The sequence below is a fragment of the Eptesicus fuscus genome, chromosome 22 (assembly GCF_027574615.1).
Source record: "Eptesicus fuscus isolate TK198812 chromosome 22, DD_ASM_mEF_20220401, whole genome shotgun sequence".
Taxonomy (NCBI): domain Eukaryota; kingdom Metazoa; phylum Chordata; class Mammalia; order Chiroptera; family Vespertilionidae; genus Eptesicus; species Eptesicus fuscus.
This window is the reverse complement of record NC_072494.1, coordinates 40,242,165-40,260,757: the sequence shown is the minus strand read 5'-3', so window position 1 is coordinate 40,260,757 and position 18,593 is coordinate 40,242,165. Positions and strand designations below refer to the sequence as shown.

General features: G+C 41.4%; 1 protein-coding gene across 3 annotated transcripts; it reads right to left on the bottom strand.

Moving 5' to 3' along the window:
• Positions 1-910: 910 nt before the first annotated feature.
• CCDC181 (coiled-coil domain containing 181) lies at positions 911-18,200 on the bottom strand. 3 transcript variants are annotated; one of them, XM_054712036.1, is made up of 6 exons: positions 18,051-18,200; positions 12,801-12,940; positions 10,764-11,705; positions 6,449-6,595; positions 2,803-2,954; positions 911-1,252 (listed from the first exon to the last, which is right to left on the bottom strand). In XM_054712036.1, exons 2-6 carry the CDS (start codon positions 12,915-12,917, stop codon positions 1,093-1,095), a joined length of 1,518 nt encoding a protein of 505 aa, XP_054568011.1. In that variant the 5' UTR covers positions 12,918-12,940; positions 18,051-18,200; the 3' UTR covers positions 911-1,092. The 3 variants fall into 3 exon arrangements, with proteins under 3 accessions (XP_054568011.1, XP_027983633.1, XP_054568012.1); XM_028127832.2 differs by having other exon boundaries at positions 2,803-2,957; positions 18,051-18,195; XM_054712037.1 differs by lacking the exon at positions 12,801-12,940 and having other exon boundaries at positions 2,803-2,957; positions 18,051-18,193.
• Between the last annotated feature and the right edge of the window lie 393 nt (positions 18,201-18,593).

Here is an 18,593-nt window from a genome sequence, read left to right as displayed (position 1 = left end):
CTAATGGCCTATAAGCACATCAAAAGATGCTCAATATCACTGATCATTAGGGAAATGTAAATTGAGTACTTCATACCCATTAGGATGGCTATTATCAGAAAAGCAAAATAACAATGCAAGAATGTGAAAAAATTGGAACTCTTGTGCACTGCTGGTGGGAATACAAAATGGTACAAACACTATTGAAGACAGTAGGGCAGTTCCTCAAACACTAAACCTAACACTGCTGGCCTCATGGACAAAACAAGACTATTAGGGTTGTTACCAACATTATACCCAGTTATTTATGTAAAGCATTTACAGTACCAGGAACATTATACACTAAGAGCTAGCTAATTTTGTAACATACCTAAAACAGTATTATGCATAATTGTTACTTTGTTTTTAAAGAAGTAGGCCTACCCCAGTGGTCGGCAAACTCATTAGTCAACTGAGCCAAATATCAACAGTACAATGATTGAAATTTCTTTTGAGAGCCAAATTTTTTAAACTTAAACTTCTTCTAACGCCACTTCTTCAAAATAGACTTGCCCAGGTCGTGGTGTTTTGTGGAAAAGCCACACTCAAGGGGCCAAAGAGCTGCATGTGGCTTGCGAGCCGCAGTTTGCTGACCACTGGCCTATCCTATTGCTTAGTTTGCCACAGCTAGTCAAGGTTAAAGTTGATGTAAATAGGACTTTGTATAAGGCCTTGAGCCAGGCTTGTTCAAGAGGTAACTCCTCTTGCCTTATGAAATGTCCTATTGCAATTTTTCATGATAATAAGAACTAAGAATAGAAATATGTGCCTTGTGGTTCTTTCCTACTAGAAACATTAAAATAATTTAGAAGTAAGTGAATAAAGAATGTAGAATTCATTCATATTCAATTTGTTGCATGGCCTAAGAAAGGGTATAACACATTCCCACACATCAAGAGAAGAAGTTTATTTTGTTCTAGTGTAAAAAAGAAAGGATAAATCACTGTCAACATCACCAAAAAGATATGTACCATTTCCATAATTCAGAGTATAACCAAAGCACATGAGCATAAAAAAATAATATCCAAAATTCTGAGGATTGTGGCTTCAAAATGAAGCATTTAATAGATACCTTCAGTTGTAATGATCAGTAAAACGGAAGGATTTGGCTTCGGACATATATGACTGATTCTGCAACTGTCTGGAACGCTTTGCTTCCAGTCGCAACTGTCTAGTCCTTTCCTTGACAGCTTGTTGCTCCACTAGTTTTTCCACCCGCTTCCTTCGTAGCCACCTGCAGGAACAGACATGTGATCAGGTCTGGTGTCAACCAGCATATATGCTTCATGCTATAAAGTTACTGCTATAGACAATTAAAAGAAATGTAATGTCTTTACAATGAAATACTATAGTCACAACACAAATAAAAGTATTAACTGAAAAATTTCAGGTTTATGCCCTAGACCCACACAAGAAAACTGTTATATCTGGTATTAAATGCTTGAATTAAGTTTGTCTTATAATGAAATTGCAAACATAATATTTTTTAGTAATAAACACTGATTTACATGTGATACAGGTCCTATCCTTTTTGAAAAAATATGGTTTTATAAGTAAATAAGTATGTGATAGATTCCAAATAACTAATTTTTTTATAACTAGCTGCATGCTAAAACCTTATTTAACCAGGCTGAGAATCCGAGCATGCATCAATGTTGCCTTGCTTTTCTTGGTGGGAAATTACAGAGCTCTTGATTTTCATTGCATAAACTAGTTCTTCCTTAAAGCAGAAAAATAAGCCTACGCATAAAAAACATCAAAAAATGGAAAGTCCACATTCTAACAAATTTAAGTCTATAAATCTTGCTTAGGTAAAATAACATAAAAATGATTTTATACACACATATCTAGTATGTAAGTACGTGTGTGTGTGTGTGTGTGTGTGTGAGAGAGAGTGAGAGAGAGAGAGAGAGAGAAATGGCTCTGGGCTAGAGGTAGATGAGGTCATTAATGAAAATAAGCCAATTGAGAACAGTTTGTAAGTATGATCTCAATTTTTATTTTTAAATTATAAGTACAGAGAAATATCTAGAATATATGCACTAAGGTCCCAACAATAGTGATTTCTGAGTGATAAGAATGTGATGTTTCCCCCTCCATTTCTACAATAAATATTTACTACTTCTATAATAAAGGGTTATATATTTTTTAAAAAGGAAGAAAGAGACGAAGAAAAAAAAGAGAAATATATAAAAAACAAAAACAGAAATGAAAGTAACTTCAAACAACAGGACTCCCACTGGCTTGCTGGCAAAATGATAAGCCAGGTGTGTTTCCTCAGAACCAGCCAGGTAATGCAGGATCTTACCCAGATACTGAAAGGAGATCAGGATTGCCTTTAGCCACCAAAACATGTACCCAAATCTCCTCTCATTTGGTCTATTCAGATCTTCCTCCTCGGTCTGACTGCCTTTCCTTACAGAAAAGTAGTTCTGGGTAAATGAACTCTTTATTTTTTCTGAGGACTATGTAAGAGAAGCTATAACCAATCTGTGGCCCATTTCTCTAAGACGAACACATGAATGAATGGTAGGCTCTCACAGGCTATCACACTGGTGTGCCATAAGAAACCATTTGAGTATTGAAAACTATCTTGAAAGAATGGTATCAATATTGTGCCAAGTGTGGAATTAAAGAATCTCACACATTTATTAAAGTGTATTTAAAATGGAATAGGATGCAATGTCCAAGATCCAATATTTGGCATTTCCCCCCCCAAGCTTTATCGATATATAACTTTCTAAAATGACCGTGAGGGAGGGGTGTGCTCTGCCTTCGACTTACTGTTTAAAGGCCCGTTCACGGCCTTCTGTCCCCTGGAGGAAGAACAAGCATTCCTCCTGCTTTCGTAGTTCTTCTGTCTTTCTTTCTTTCATCTGCTCTTCATGCTTCTTTTTAAGCCATAATCGAAAAGCTTGTTGGGGGTCTCTGTTTTCCTGCTAGATACGAAAACAAGCTTCGCTTAATTTAATAAACCACAACTACTTTCTGAGGCCCTGCCTAAAGGGCCCTACAAGAATATGTCCCACTCATAAATGTTTCATAGTAATGCCAGCCCATGACCTGCACTCCTCATATCCAAACCAAATATATCACATTTGAATCAGCAACACTGACTACCCCCTGACAGAAAACTCAGCACTGAATTCACTGCCATGTGGCTTCTTTCAAAAGTCTTAGTGAGCATGGCCCTCCCATGTTTATTGCAGCATCATTTACAACAGTCAACATGGAAACAACCTAAGTTGTGATAGGTGAGTGGATAAAAAAGATGTGGCATTTATGTGCAATGGTGTACTACTCAGCCATAAAAAAAAAGATGGCATATTGCCATTGATGACAACATGGATGGATCTCAAATGTACTATGCTAAGTGCACTAAGTCAGATGGAAAAGGACAAAAAAACCGTGATTTCACTCATTTTTATGGGGAATATAAAACAAAAAAGAAACGAACAAACAAAACAAAATAAAACAATGTCAGGTACAGAAAACAGATAGATGGTAACAGAGGGGAAGGCATTGGGGAAAGAGCAAAATGGGTGAAGGGGTCAACTATGTGGTGATAACTGGGGAGCACACTACAGTGTACACTGATATGGAATTATAATCCTGCGTACCTGAAACTTATAAAATGTTACTAACTAATGTTCTCTCAATAAAAAATACACACATACATACATGCATGCATACATAGAAGGAAAGAAAAAACAATACAGTACAACAGCTATTTGCATATCATTTACATTGTATTAGGTATTATAAGTAATCTAGAGATGATTTAAAGTGTATGAGAGGATTATTTAGGTTATATGCAAATACTACACCCTTTATATAAGGAACTTGATCATCCAGGGATTTTGGTATTGCAGAGGGATCCAGGGATCAATCCCACACAGATACTGGGGGACGACTGTCATCAATAAATGAAGGTCTAAACATAGTGACTTGCAAACTTTGCAAAGTTGAGCCCTTTGACAAAGAAAATAATTTTGTACAATGGCACAAACAAACGGAGAAAGGCAGTATGAGTAGAGTTGAGGTCTTTGTAGCAATTTGAAGAATGTCCGTGGAATCCAGTCTGAAAACCAAAGATCCAACACTTAACGTTATTCAGCCTTTCTTTAGATTCTAACTTTGGGGATCAGACCCCAGATTTCTCAGTGGGAACCCCATAGCTGAGCTATCCCTCCGGAACTTCAGCTGCTGCCCGGGCAGCCTCCGGGCGATTCCGCACTTCCTACCAGTTTGTATGCGGTCTCCACTTTCCACCCTTGGTTATCAGGGTTCTCTCCAGCTAGTCTTCATTTGATTATTCAGGATGGTTTTTCTATATTTTAGTTGTAATTTTAGTTTGGTCCTGGGAGTGTGTCAGTGTAGCTTCCACTTCATCCGCCGCCACCGTGGAACTTCACGAGATCCCAACTTTGATTTTTAGCTTTTCGAGCATCTAGCTGCCCAGCCCACCTCCAAAGCTGTAATTACTCTTATGGGGAGTGGCTTTAGCATTTGCAGCAGCTAGTGGGAGTAGCCTGTTGTGTTGAAAAAGCTTATTTGGGAGAATAAAGAGAGCAAAGGGACAGATCTGGAGCCTTGGGGTGGATGCCTGGCTGGAACACTCATTTAATACTTTCCCCAAATATGAGCCCTGTGATAGAGAAGACCTTCTCCTGCGTCTTGCATTTTCCTTTCCCTGTGATCCACATGGCAAAGCATACTGATCTCACTTATGAAATGCATGTAACTTAGGTTCTTTCGTATACGACGCTGAACCTGGTGAAGAGGACTCGTGGACCTAAAGGATATTACTGAACATCTAGAAATCGCGGAGTGGCTGCAGATGACAAAAAGTGTTCATCTGGAATTATAGGTCAGAAGAGTCAGGAATTCAGGGATGAACAGGATTGATGGGTATCTCTGTACATTTATTCATTCAACTGATATTTACAGAGTATCTGTTATATAGAATATCTACCGGCACATGAGTACTCGGTCACATCAATGAAAAAACCAGGTCCGCTCTCCCATACATCCTAAGCCTTTACTGTAGAACACAGTAGCCACTAGTCACATGTGGCTACTGACAGAGAAAATGTAACATTCAGCATCTGGGTCACATTAGCTCCATTTCCAGTGCTTCACAGCCACATTGTGGCTTGGTCGCCAGCACAGGTACAGGCATTTCCATCAGGTCAGAAAGTCACACTGGGAAGTGTTGTTCTAGACGAGCAGATAAAAATAGATGCTTGATATTCAGATTCAAAGAAAAGTGTGGTAAGGAGAGAGACTAATAACGGGGAGGTGAGGAAAAAGGAAGGCATTTAGAGAGAAAGTGAGGGAGCGAGTTTGGAGACATCTGGACAAAGTGTCTTCCAAGCACTGGTAGCACAGCACAGGACCTGACAAGGGGTTGTGTTTTCCACGTTCAATAGAAAGCAAAGTCAAAATGAAGCGGTGGCAAAGGGGCTGGCAAGTGGAAGGAGACGAAGTCAGAATAACAGGGATCCGACAGTGTACAATCTTCTAGGCGGTGGTAGGAACTTGGGACTTTATTTCGAGATGAGAAGCCATTGGAGGTTTCTGAGCATTCGTGAGGCAATCTACTCCGCATTTCAGAGGCTCACTCTGGCTGCTGTGCTGGAGCGGAATGGAGTTGGGGGCAAGGTGGAAGGAGGAGGAGCAGTTATCAGCCTTTTGCAGTGGGTCAGGCAACACAGTGGTGGTTTAGATGAAGATGGTGGGACTCGGGATGTAAGCTGAAGATAGAATAGACAAAACATTCTCCTAGATTGAATGTAGGGTTTTATATCATGCTTTAATAGATTATTTTTTTAAATATTTCCAGGATTTGTTTTTATATTTTTTTATAAATACAACCATATAAAACCAAACATTTCTTCATTATAAAACAAAAAAAAATAAAAAACAAAGGAAAAAAGTAATGCAGTAGATTTCTCAAAGAAGATTTCCTAACAGAAAAGTTGACAAAGAATTTTTCTATGAAAAGAATATTCAAACAGCTCATAGGTGATCAGTCTCGCTGAAAATAACACTGCAACGCAACAATATTTTCTACCTGTCATGTTGGTAAAAATAAAAACACTTGAAAGCACACTTCTCAATGCAGGTGCAGGGGGTGTTTTGTGTGTTCACACTATCTTTGCCCTATTTGAATATAAAAGTTACACTGTCTTTAAAAAAATTGGTAGCTTTCCCTACTTGGTGCTATGAAAGTTTAAATGAAATAGGAATCACTGGGTTTTTGCAAGGCTTCTTAGGATGTGCCTGATGCATCTTTTGCGAGGGTGGTTCCTGGACCACTCTCTCTACTTCTCCCAGACGTTCTTAGTCTGACATCCAGATGCCCTTCCGTAAGCAACTTCCACCTTCATCTCTGTATGAAGTTAATTTTCATAGAAGTTTTACTTACTCTGCTGCTCATGTCTTCAATTTCCTTTGCTCGCTGAACTCTCCTCATTTCGACGACCTGTTCTCTTTTCTTTTGCAGCCACGCTTTAAACACTATGTCGTTCTCCTTTTTCTTTTCTTTCTCTTCTTCTATTTTCCGTTGTTCTTCCTGGTGGAAAGAATATCAAAAGGCATTAATGAAAGATTTAAAACTCATAGATGAGTCCTAAGAGTAGAGAGATATATTTTTGAGATCTGAAGTTAGTATTCCCTGCCTCTAAAACTTTCCATCAAAAAGCTAGGTGTTCTTTAATAAAATAATAATAATAATAATAATAATAATAATGCCTCTAATTTGCTTAGGAAGAGAATGAAGATTTTTAAGATAGATTAAACTGTAGAGACAAAGGCTACAATTATATGGATGTACAATACATACTGTTCAGCAATTCCTTTAATCTCTCCTCCACTTCCTACTTTAATTTTGGTCTTAAATTGCAGCTAAGCCACAGAAGCACTGTATGATGTCCATAAAAGCAGAGAGATGTCCTAAATGTTTTTATTTTATTGTTGCATTTGCTCATTGTAATAAATGGCATTGTGGTTGCAAAAGAAAAGGCTACAGTCAGAGATGAACTTTGAAGGGTACAGGTGAGCCATCATGTGCTATCTAGGACCTGCTCTAAAAATTCCTTAGCCAAAGAAGGAGATGAAGCAAACACGCCAAAATCTCAGTGATTATTGAATCCGGATGATGAGAACAGAGGGGTTAGTTGCACCTTCAGATATGTTTGGATTTTTTTATTATTATGTTTAAAAATATTTTCAAATAGCATATATTCATAAATTAACACTTTCCTATCAGGAAAAATCCTATCTAATAAAAGAGTAATATGCAAACTGACTATCACTCCAACACCCAAGATGGCTGCCCCCATGGGGTCAAAGATGGCTGCCCCCATGTGGACACAAGATGGCTGCCACAAGATGGCCAGCAGGGGAGGGCAGTTGTGGGTGATCAGGTCAGCAAGGGAGGGCAGTTGGGAGGGACCAGGCCTGCAAGGGAGGGCAGTTGGGGGCGATCAAGCCTGCAGGGGAGGACAGTGAGGGGTGACCAGGCCAGCAGAGGAGGGAAGTTGGGGGTGACCGGGCCTGCAGGGAAGGACAGTTGTGGGGGACCCAGGCCTACAGGGGAGAGCAGTTGGGGGGGACCAGGCCTGCAGGGAAGGGCAGTTAGGGGTGAATAGGCCTGCAGGGGAGGGCAGTTAGGGGTGACCAGGCCTGCAGGGGAGGGCAGTTAGGGGCAAACAGGCTGGCAGGGGAGTGGTTAGGGGGTAATCAGGCTGGCAGGCAGAAGTGGTTAGTGGCAATCAGGAAGGTAGGCAGGCGAGCAGTTGGGAGCCAGCAGTCCTGGATTGTGAGAGGGATGTCCGACTGCCCGTTTAGGCCCGATCCTACCGGACATCCCTTGAGGGGTCCCAGATTGGAGAGGTGCAGGCTGGGCTGAGGGACACACACCCCGGTGCATGAATTTCGTGCACCGGGCCTCTAGTGTTTATATAATTAGTTAAATGCAAGAACAAAATGAAATTTTAAATGTGAATTATCGACTAATGTTCTAAAAGGTAGTGACTTAAACTTGAAGGGAGGTACTTAATGGGACCCAGTTACATATAGCGACGAGGCAGCGAGTGGGAGCCACGCTGCGCGGCGGTGGGAAAAGCAGCGAGCTCGACCTGAGGGGCACTCACGCTGCTGCTTAACACAGTGTTCTCATCTCTCACGTGAGCTGCCTTCACAGGTCTCAAGTCATCACTGAAATGAACTGAACTACACAGTCCATGCTTACGTTTTCTCAAAGAATGGAAGTCAGAATTCTTTCCTTACATTTTGACAACAGAGAAAGTCCTTCTAATTCCTTTGAATAGGAAGGAAAGGCAAAATCCTATCCCCTTAACAGCAAATAATACCTTTTAACATGCCTGTCTACTATTTTCTAAACCCTAATGGAGCTTACATTTTACAAAAAAAAAAAAAAAAAAGGACGTTGGATGCCTTGCATGCACACAGACAGCATGGCAAGATGATTATCTCTCCAGAAGGAACCTTTCCAGTGGTTCTCAACCTTTCTAACGCCGCGACCCTTTAATACAGTTCCTCATGTTGTGGTGACCCCCAACCATAAAATTATTTTCGTTGCTACTTCATATCTGTAATTTTGCTACTGTTATGAGTCGTAATGTAAATATCTGTGTTTTCCGATGGTCTTAGGCGACCCTGCTAGCGGTTCTTAACCTGTGGGTCGCGACCCACAGGTTGAGAACCGCTGCTGTAGAGCCTAAGACCATCGGAAAACACAGATATTTACATTATGATTCATTAACTATGAAGTAGCAACGAAAATAATTTTATGGCTGGGGGTCACCACAACATGAGGAACTGTATTAAAGGGTCGAGGCATTAGAAAGTTTGAGAACCACTGCTTAGACACTTACTAGTACACAGATGACATCAGCCAGGACCCAGCTAACAGAGCTGCCAGGGAGAACGGGGAAATGGCTCCTTAGCAGAGAGCCAGAGCACAGCAGCCCGGCCCAGCAATAATTTGTCGGGCATAAAAAAATAAAGCCTGTGAAAGAAGCTAAATAATATTTTTAAAGCCTTAGAACGTAAAGCCGTGCCTTCAGCAAGTACAGGAGGGAAGGGAAACAGCTATGCGGATCGCTGACCCGAGGAAAGAACAGTGTGTGTGATGCCCAGAAAAGAGGCTCAAATGCAAACAGAACAACCTACCAGCCACAGCAGTCACAGTCACCCTTAGTTCACTGGTGAGAGACCTGAAATGGTGTAAAACCTGCTCCATCACTTTTATAGAAATACACCCACACCTATGCATGGATGTGTGCGTCCAGTTATTCTCAACAAAGAATTTTGTAGTGTCATAAAGTTAACAGAGCCCTTTAAGTATTGTTACGTATCTGACCCAAGTAAACCGAGCCTGACTGTTAGAGCTTAGAGACCAGTGGCCGAGCAAGAAAACACGTGAGTCTGCATCCTTTCAGACTCCGGCCTGGGTGCTATGGGTTCCATGTTCTTGCTGACTCTGTTTTTCACTTTTTCTGCGAATGTGAGTTCCTGATAAATGAAGAAATTCCCCCGGTAGTTTCCTACCTAAATGGAAAATGTACTATTTCTCAATGAATGCCAAGAAAACTGGGACTTTTTACTCCAACTTTGCTGCAAACGAGGTGAATGACTTTGGTAAAGTTACTTAAACTTTCTGCACTATAGTTTTCTGATCTGCAACATGATCTTTAAGCTTTCCTCTAACTGTCATATCCTATTAACCCATGATTCTGTTGAAGTTTGGTATTTACAGTTAGACATTTTGTGTAGTTCAGCTTAATACCATTAGTTATCCAGTAAAACAGAGAATTTGGGGCACTGATTTAAGTCATTTCAAGAAAACACGCCAGTTTTGGCACCTGGAGTTTTCAATTATAAAATACTTTTATTTTAAGAGCAAAGAAATACCCCAAAATAATAATTTTGGATTCCATAAGGCATTCTGGAGCTATTTCACTAAGGTTATTAGTTCTATTCTTAATTTGAAACTAATATCCCTGAACTTGCCCTAACCGGTTTGGCTCAGTGGATAGAGTGTCAGCCTGCGGACTCAAGGGTCCCAGGTTCAATTCCCGGTCAAGGGCATGTACCTTGGTTGCAGGCACATCCCCAGTAGGGGGTGTGCAGGAGGCAGCTGATAGATGTTTCTCTCTCATCGATGTTTCTAACTCTCTATCCCACTCCCTTCCTCTCTGTAAAAAATCAATAAAATATATTTAAAAAAATAAAGTAGAATCCCTGAACTCAAGGGATTATAGGCATAGACGATATGTGAAACATACACATGCCACAGAATTATAATCCAATTCTACCTGTTGCCTCCTAAACCCCAACACAGCTTGCCTGCACTTTCCCCCCTGACATTTGATTCTCACCTGTCTCACATCCAGGTTACTTTCAGCAGTCACCTGATTCCTCTGAGCCTCACCTTTAAAATGAAAGGATCAGATGAAGTCCCCACTGCACTCGGCCCCAGCTCTAACCCAGGTGTTCTTTACTGTGCTTTGGGAGCCTTACACCAAGGACCAAGGTAGCCACGGTGTTCATCCCATCCATACACATCCTCACCCCTCAACCCTTCATCTAACGATAGAAAAACAGAACAAGCAGCAAGTATACCCAACACTCTGAGGAACCGTTTCAATGGCTGCTGCACCTGTAGAACATGAAGACAGACTCTCCTCTCAACCCAGTGCCCACGCGGCTCTCACCTCTCTCTTCAGCTTTTCTCTCCTTTGTTCCAGCCGCTTTTGCAGTTCCTTCTGTCGCGGAGAAAGACAATACGTTGAGGTCACTGGAGATACACCGGCAGACTGTATCCTGTGATTAGACTTCCCATTCCCCTTACTGGGCTCTGAGCTGGCAGCGGAGTTTGGCCGAGCCTTGGGGTTGGGCGGCGACTGAGGGCGGAAAGCCACTGGCTCCTCTGTGGATGAGCCCTGGATCCTTGCTGCAGGCTCTTCCTTCTTGACACCACTGAGAGCTGAGCTGGAAGACCTGGGCGACGACTGCTGAGCCTCATTTTCTGAACTGTTGACATTGCTAATGGGGGGCAAGAACCCCTGACTCTCAATGTCTTGCAGATTCAGAAGTTCAAACTTCCCGTCTCTCTCTACCAGTATCTTCCTGTCCTTGCCCTCTTCACAGCCCCCGCCAGGGAGCGACAGCAGCACACCTTCCTGTCCAAATCCATTGGAAATACGTAACTGTGACAGTTTCCCAGACACATTACTCTCATTTTCAAAGTAATGTTTGTAGTCGTCGGTGTCTTCCAGCGGAGGAACTTCTAGATCCACTAATTTGTCCTTGAACTTCAGTTTCCGCTCCCTCTTATCATTCACGGGTTCCTGACTCTGTAGAATCTTGTTGGCTTGTATAATTTTCTCCATAATATATCTCCTCACTTCCTCATCCTCGTCCTCCTCCACGTCTTTCTGGCTTTCCAGTTTGGATTCCTGGAAAGAGTTTTCACTGTCTGAATCTGACATGGGTTCCAAAGACTGGCTACTCGGTACGGAAATGAAGTCCTTTCTTCTTGGTGAAACCTCTTCCCTCGAGGATGTGTCGGGATCAGAAAGCTGTCCGGTGTGTTCGGCTTCGGTTTCATTCTCTTTTAACTCTTTGCTAATGCTCTCTTCATTCCCACCAGCCATCTAAAAAAAAAAAAAAAAAGATAGGAGGTTCTCTTTTCAGTAAAATGGAGACACTTTGTCTATTTATATGCAAAAAATCAGAAATGGATTTTCAGATTCATGTAATTTGTTTTAGAAATGGAAAAATAACATGCTTCCAGCTCACTCTTTGCTCATCATATTCTAACTCATATTTGTGAGCACCCCTGGGGACATGCATGGACAACAGCAGTTAGGAAAAATTTAACTCTAAATTTGTATTTCTTGGTATTGAGTGCTATACTGATATTTAAAATTTTTTATTCCAATGCATGAAAATGTAACTATAAATAATATTTTAATATTCTACCCTCTATAAAATTGTCCTCCCTTTACATTTTCAGAAGTATATATTTTAAATGTTTTCTTTTTATAATACTTGTATTCTTCAAAAAAAAAAAAAAAAAGTATCTTTCTCCCCAAGACCATGAAAGGTTACTGCCATTGGTCAAGTCTTATTTTGAGGTTCTTAGAATCCCTTGAGATTATTATTACCATTTTTTTGCAGAACCCAAAATTCCAGATCAATTTTTACCTCTAGATTTTCTAGAGTGAAAAAAAAGTAATAGACCCTTCATGTTTTCCTATATTAATTCCCTAAAGAGCTCATTCACTTGTCTTTTCTTTGTTGCTCAGACCTTATTTACTCTTAAGGTTTCAAATATTAGCCAAAAGACCATGTTTTTTGATGATTTGCTTCATTTGTCATTTATATCAAACCTCCATGATTTTACCCAAGTTTATATAAACTAGAAATGAATTGTACTCATTTTTTACTGTTAATGCAATTAATTATATTATTTATATTATATAAATTACAATTTTAGAATTATAATTTTAGCTTTATTAAGTACTAACTTAATCCCTGTTCTCTCACTAATTACCCCTATGCCTTATGATATTTTTAAACTCTCCGTGCCTCAATTTTCTCATCTATAAGATGGGATGATGTCATTTGTTCTATGTACATTAAATAAATTTTGTGAGGTTTAGATGAGATAATGTGAAACTCTTCAAGAATTACAAAACACTTTGTTAATATCATCATTATGAATGCTGTTGGCAATTTATATATACCTCTATTATGTTGACATCACTTTGTTCTTTTTCATTAATTAACCACTCCAGGTCCTTTTCAAAGTCATCTTCATATTCTCCAGTTTCTTTGGAATCAGTATCTTTATTTTCATCCATTTTCTGTGTGTTAGGGAATAATGCTGCGAGACGAAATGTGCACTTCAGGTGTAGTGTGAGACCAGTGTTAAAGATAAGCTAAAGAACACATAGACGCACTAAGTATGGGGTGCTCAGAATACACATGTACCTGTGGACTTACAATGGCCAGGCATTTTTTAAGGGTACTACTCCTAACCACTCCCCCCAATTCCTGAAACAGGAATTTGCAAGGAGACTAGAGGCAGATAAGGAGACTATTGGCGGCTTCGAGAGGGATGTTCCACATTCCCCACACAGCATTAAAACGCCTGTGCGTCAGAGAGCTCACAGCGCATGACTCAGCTTCTTAGTCTCACTCATCTGCATTTTCTTATGTTTAAATGAACACAAGTATATCAATTCCCAACCTCAGTTTCTCGATCCTTCTTGAAGAAAGATCTAGTCATTTATAGGCGTAACTATAATTGGTGACCTGAGAGCTTTTTAACTAAGTAATAACTAATTATCATTTATGGTAAATGCTGATTTCCACAGAAGTCAGGCTGTTATCAACTCTAAATAAAACATTTTTTGTTATAAAAACAAACACTGATGCCTAATACTAGAAAACAGTGACAATAAATAGAGATGTCAGACGAAAGTTAATAAATGTTTGCAAAATGACATGTAAATTCATTCATTTTTAAGAGAGCTAAGCTAAAGTTATCTTCAAATTGAGGTCAGTGCATAGCCATGTTAATTTTTTGTGCATAACTTTTCAAACAAAAGAAACATGTAAATCTCTACCTATAATGTGTCTGTATATGTGTGTGAACATATCACATATATGTACAATTTGGCACACACTTGTTAAACAGCTATCATCTATATATATATATATAAAAGCCTAATATGCAAAGTGTCCCCTTGGGAGTTCGACCGGGAGTTCGATCACTTGCTATGACGTGCGCTGACCACCAGGGGGAAGCATGGAACAAGGGAATGCCTTGGCTGGCAGCCAGCTGGCAGCCACTAGGGACCCTACCTGTGCACAAATTTCATGCACTGAGCCTCTAGTATTCCTATAAAGATTATACAAGACCTCTGGCCTACTCAGTCTGATACAGAAGGCAAACATAAACAAAACACATTAATTAAAAATGTAGGAAAAAATAAAAATGTAAGTAAATGAGGTTTAGATAAGATAACTCAGTCTAAATTGGAAACACCATGGAAAGCTGAGCAGGGTTTGATTACTGAGTCTGAGAGTCCATCAGTTATTCCACGCAAACAGAATAGCACGAGAAAGAACAAACAAACGGACAAGCCTGGAACTGAACATAAACGTGCCACTAAAGAAAGATCTGGAAGGAATATGGAGGGGTCAGTTTGATGTCATATTATCTTTCACAAAGAAAAGGGTTGAGGGAAAATTGTTTATGTAGATTTGTCACAAAATAACCAAAGGTAGAACTATATATCGATAATCTACACACTTCCCACTATTGACTTAAACAAAATAGCCATGCTCTCTAAATGTACACAGAATATCAGACCCAGTTTCAAAAAAACTGTAGAAAACTGATGTTAGGGCCCCAAGGACCTGGGAGCCTGTTCCTATACCTGCTTCTCTGGCTCCTCCACCAAGAATAAGTTGCCTAAAACCCGTTTTGGAGGTAAAAGAACGGATGTCAAGAACGTGATAGACCTCAGCACATTTGTAAAGATGTAACATGAGAGCTATTGTGGCTGAATTGATAAATTCCCCAACTGAACTTTGCTTTAGCCATTAGCTTCACTTTACTCTCCCAAACATTTGAGGAGACCACCTTGTCCTGGTACCAATTTCACTAAAGTGAGATTTAAGTTGTCTTCCTTCCACTGTTCACCGAGAACTGACAGTGGAAGCGTGTGGGAGGACATCTCCCCCCTGGCTGCACCCGACAAGTGGCAGGGCGTGTCAGCACTACATGTGACAAACTGCAACAGGCTTTAGTGGACACTGGGTTCAAAATGAGTTTAAAAATGGAGACACCCCAAACGTAAAAGAGTTTGGGGGTATCTCCAAGGCTGAGACTGTGGGTGAGAAACAGACAACACAGGAAGCCCTGTACCCGTTTCCTGTGCTCCTGCCGTTCAAAGAGCAGAAGGCAAGCTGGGACTCGCTCGGGGGCTAGCAAGCCAGGAGAGGGGATCAAAGAGGGGAGAAGGGAAGAAGGGAGGTTGTGAGAGTGAAGTGTCTTAACAGCGGACGCTGGGGAGCACTCGAATGACAGTCTAAGGAAACACAGGACCTGGATGGCACCTGTTCAACACTATTTAAAAGGCTGCCACGTGAAGGGGCGTGGACTTGTAGCACGTCAGGTAGTACAATTAGTACGGAGGGCTGGAAACGAGGGGCAGATTTAGGCACATGGAAGAGAGACGTTCCATTTCAAACCTTGTCCGGAAGTGAGCTGAGACGCCCACTGAAGTGCCTAGAAGATGACTCGGGCATGAGTGTTTTCCAGGAGATCGAGGCTTTAGAAACGTTGAGCCAGATGACTCTTAAGGTCGCTTTTAACCTTTTACATAATATGCAAATTAACAAATAACTGCCAACTCATGAAAAGCAAGAGAATTTTAAAAGCAAATGCATAGCGCCACAATAAAGTGTATCTAACAACCAAAATAGAGACAGACTCATGGAGAGCAGGATGGCAGCTGTCAGGGGGGAGATGGGAGGCTGGAGGAGAGGGGGGAGGGGTTGAGCAAAACAGAATATGAAAAAGGGAAACTCTGATGGAAAAAGAGAGAGAGAAGTGCAGATGAGTAGTTATAACATAGTCCTGGGCTGTAAAGTACAGCACAGGAAAAGCAGTCAATAACACGGTAGTAACTGTATGATGCCAGTGGGTACTGGAAATATCAGAGGGAACACTGGGTAAAGCATATGGTTGTCTAACCACTATGCTGCACATCTGAAACGAACACAAAATAATACTGAATGTAAATATATATGTACACTGCAAAAAATAAAATAACTACTTAGTATCTAAATAACTAAGTTCAAGATTTAAAGACACCGTGGAGTCTGTCTCATCTAAATGTCATCTTTCTTTGTCTAGTTCTTCATATTGGTTTCCTTTCCTTCTCAAGACAAAGTTAGTCTTCGGTAACTGAACTGTCAATTATTCAACTGGATAATTATAACTATTTCTAAGGTATTAGTTGGACTATAATTACTTCTAGATATTTATTTCTTTTAAACTAAGATTACAAAATGGACGTTCTTAAAGGACTCAGAGTAAAGCTGTGATCATTTATAAGTCAGAGGTTGAGAGCAATAATACTGTGAGGTGACCTCGAGAAACCAAGTCAGTATTGCAGAGTGAGGTTACTCACCACTGCCTACCGGCAAGACAGACTGAACCACATCAACTGGTACGCCTCCTTACCTAGCAAGTGAACTAAGGTTGCCATGAGTCACGCAGAATAAACTGAAACTCATTGTGATTCAAAACACATACATAGTTCTATTTTCCACAGTCACAAACGCCTTAGGACCCCTAGCTTTCTTTTCAGAGCAGGGACCTTGAAATGTACTATTTTAAGATGTTTAAGTTACATAACTAATCGTTAGAATAAGATTTGTATGGAACTCTTCAGTGCTTTCCCTTAATTTTATAATAAACAGAGTGGAACTTGTAAATAAATGGTTGTCTAAAGACTTTCATTAATATGCTTTATTACTTACAAAGAATCTCATTCATGGGAAAACTCAAATTTAAAGCCAAGCCATAGCATAAAAACAATAAATAAAAATAAAATGATTACAAATTAAACATATTAGGTGTTATTAAATCATACTAATATGCCATACTTAAAAAAGAAAGCCACAGTTGAAGTGACTCTGAGAAGTAATTGATAGGTTGCGTCAAATCAAAAGTGCCATTCTTTTCCTATAACTTTAAAAAATTCATGGCTAGTTCCCAAGTGAACAAAGAACATGAATCATAAACCTGTTACCTAGTCCCCTAAGCCTTTTTCAAGTGCGTCACCGGATATTCAATCCCCTTCAGTTCCTTTAATCTTCATTCCCAGGGTACTGGCCATATGATACACAGTCAACGTGCTCCAACAAAAATACTCCTTACACCAACGGAATCACCCAACACATTTCCTGTAAGTTTCACACATTGAAATTTCCATGTTTATCCTCATTAAAAACTGGTAGTGGAGAACTACCTTCTTAACAGGAACTGTAGTAAGAGACAGAAATTAATTCCTTCTCCCTGGTGTCTGCTCACTCCCATGAGGGAACATGGCTGCAGATCTTTTTAGTGTTGAGTCTGAGCCCAGAGGTACACACAATTTTGGTGTGACTTTCAGGATTCAAACCTTTCAAATATAGTTTCATCGAGTTCATAGACTCCACTCTTATCTCGTCTCCTTTTAAACACAAGGGTGTTTAAAATCTAAGAAAACTGAAAGAATGTCAAAGAGAACACCTTTTAATATAAAATAAGGACTTAAGCAAAATCGAAGCCGTGGTAACATCCTGCGACCACCTGGCCCATCCTTCCTGCTGCATCCTGCCCAGACTGTGATTCATTCCCAGGGCTGAAAGCAGGCGAGGGATTCACAAAGAACGTATGTGCTTAACCTGTGGACACAGACAACAGTGTGGTGATGGCCAGAGGGAAGGGGGGTCGGGGTTTGAGTGGAGGGAAGACAGGGGGGTGTGATTAGGGACATCTGAAATAGTGTCAACAATAAAAACAAAGAAAAAAGAACTTATAATCTGTCACACCAAGCCCGAGGATAAATAATAGTGAACAGCCACCAGGTGATGGTTTTCACTTGTATCCCAGGGGCCCCGGACTCAGTGAAGGCCTTGGCCTCTTCTCGGAAGGGAGCTAACGTCCTAGGAGTGAGTTTTCTGTCCCGGGAGGCGACGTGGAGAGGGGAGCGACCACGGCAACAATGACAGAGACGCAAAGCCCAGCCAGGCGCTGCCGGGCTCCGCGGACGCGGGACTCGGAAGGATGTGGAGCCCACAGGAAGGCTCCTCCCTCGGGGCTTCCGCCCACCCTTCTTCCCACCTGTCCCCGGCAGTTCCCCCTTTTCACTCGCTCCCCCGCAAACAAGTCCGCACCATCCTTCCCTCAGGCCCTTTACAGCCCCTCCTGCCTGTGAGATGCAGCGGCTGAGGTCACAGCGATGGCCGGGGGTGCTCTCCTCTCCTCCTCTTTCTTAGCTCTGACCAGGAGGTGAGGGAGACCCCGGCACCTGCTACCTAGGCAGCCAGGACCCGGCTGCCATGGCAACGGCGCGTCTCCGCGTCCTCCATCCGGGCCTCTCTCACGTGAGGGCCTGTGGGCGCGCGCAGGCGCAGACGGCAGCCTGCGGCACTGGCAGCTGCTGATGCTCGCGCTTCTCGGTAGGTGGCCTCGGCGGACCTGCCACTCTGCGGTTTCCAGGGAGACAGCCGGGAACGCCTCTGCCCCCAACACACACAGAGGTTTCCCGAGCGTTGGCGCCTGGCCGAGGGCCGCTCTCTCTCTTGGCTGTGAGTTTTCCCACGGGTACCTGCCTCTCGCCAGTTTTTGGAAGGTGTGGGACGTCATAGAGTATGTTTCTGTACATTATTCTCTTAGTTGCTAACGTCAAAAACTAGTTTGTCTCCTAGGTAGATAAGCATAGGAGATATGCTTACCAGTTATCAGATTTGGG

Coding starts and splice junctions, on each gene's coding strand:
- CCDC181 (XM_028127832.2), bottom strand. CDS start 12,917: ATGGATGAAAATAAAGATACTGATTCCAAAGAAACTGGAGAATATGAA. Junction 2,958..6,448: donor TTGAAGACATGAGCAGCAGA/GTAAGTAAAACT, acceptor TTTCGTATCTAG/CAGGAAAACAGAGACCCCCA. Junction 1,253..2,802: donor CGTGAACGGGCCTTTAAACA/GTAAGTCGAAGG, acceptor CTGTTCCTGCAG/GTGGCTACGAAGGAAGCGGG.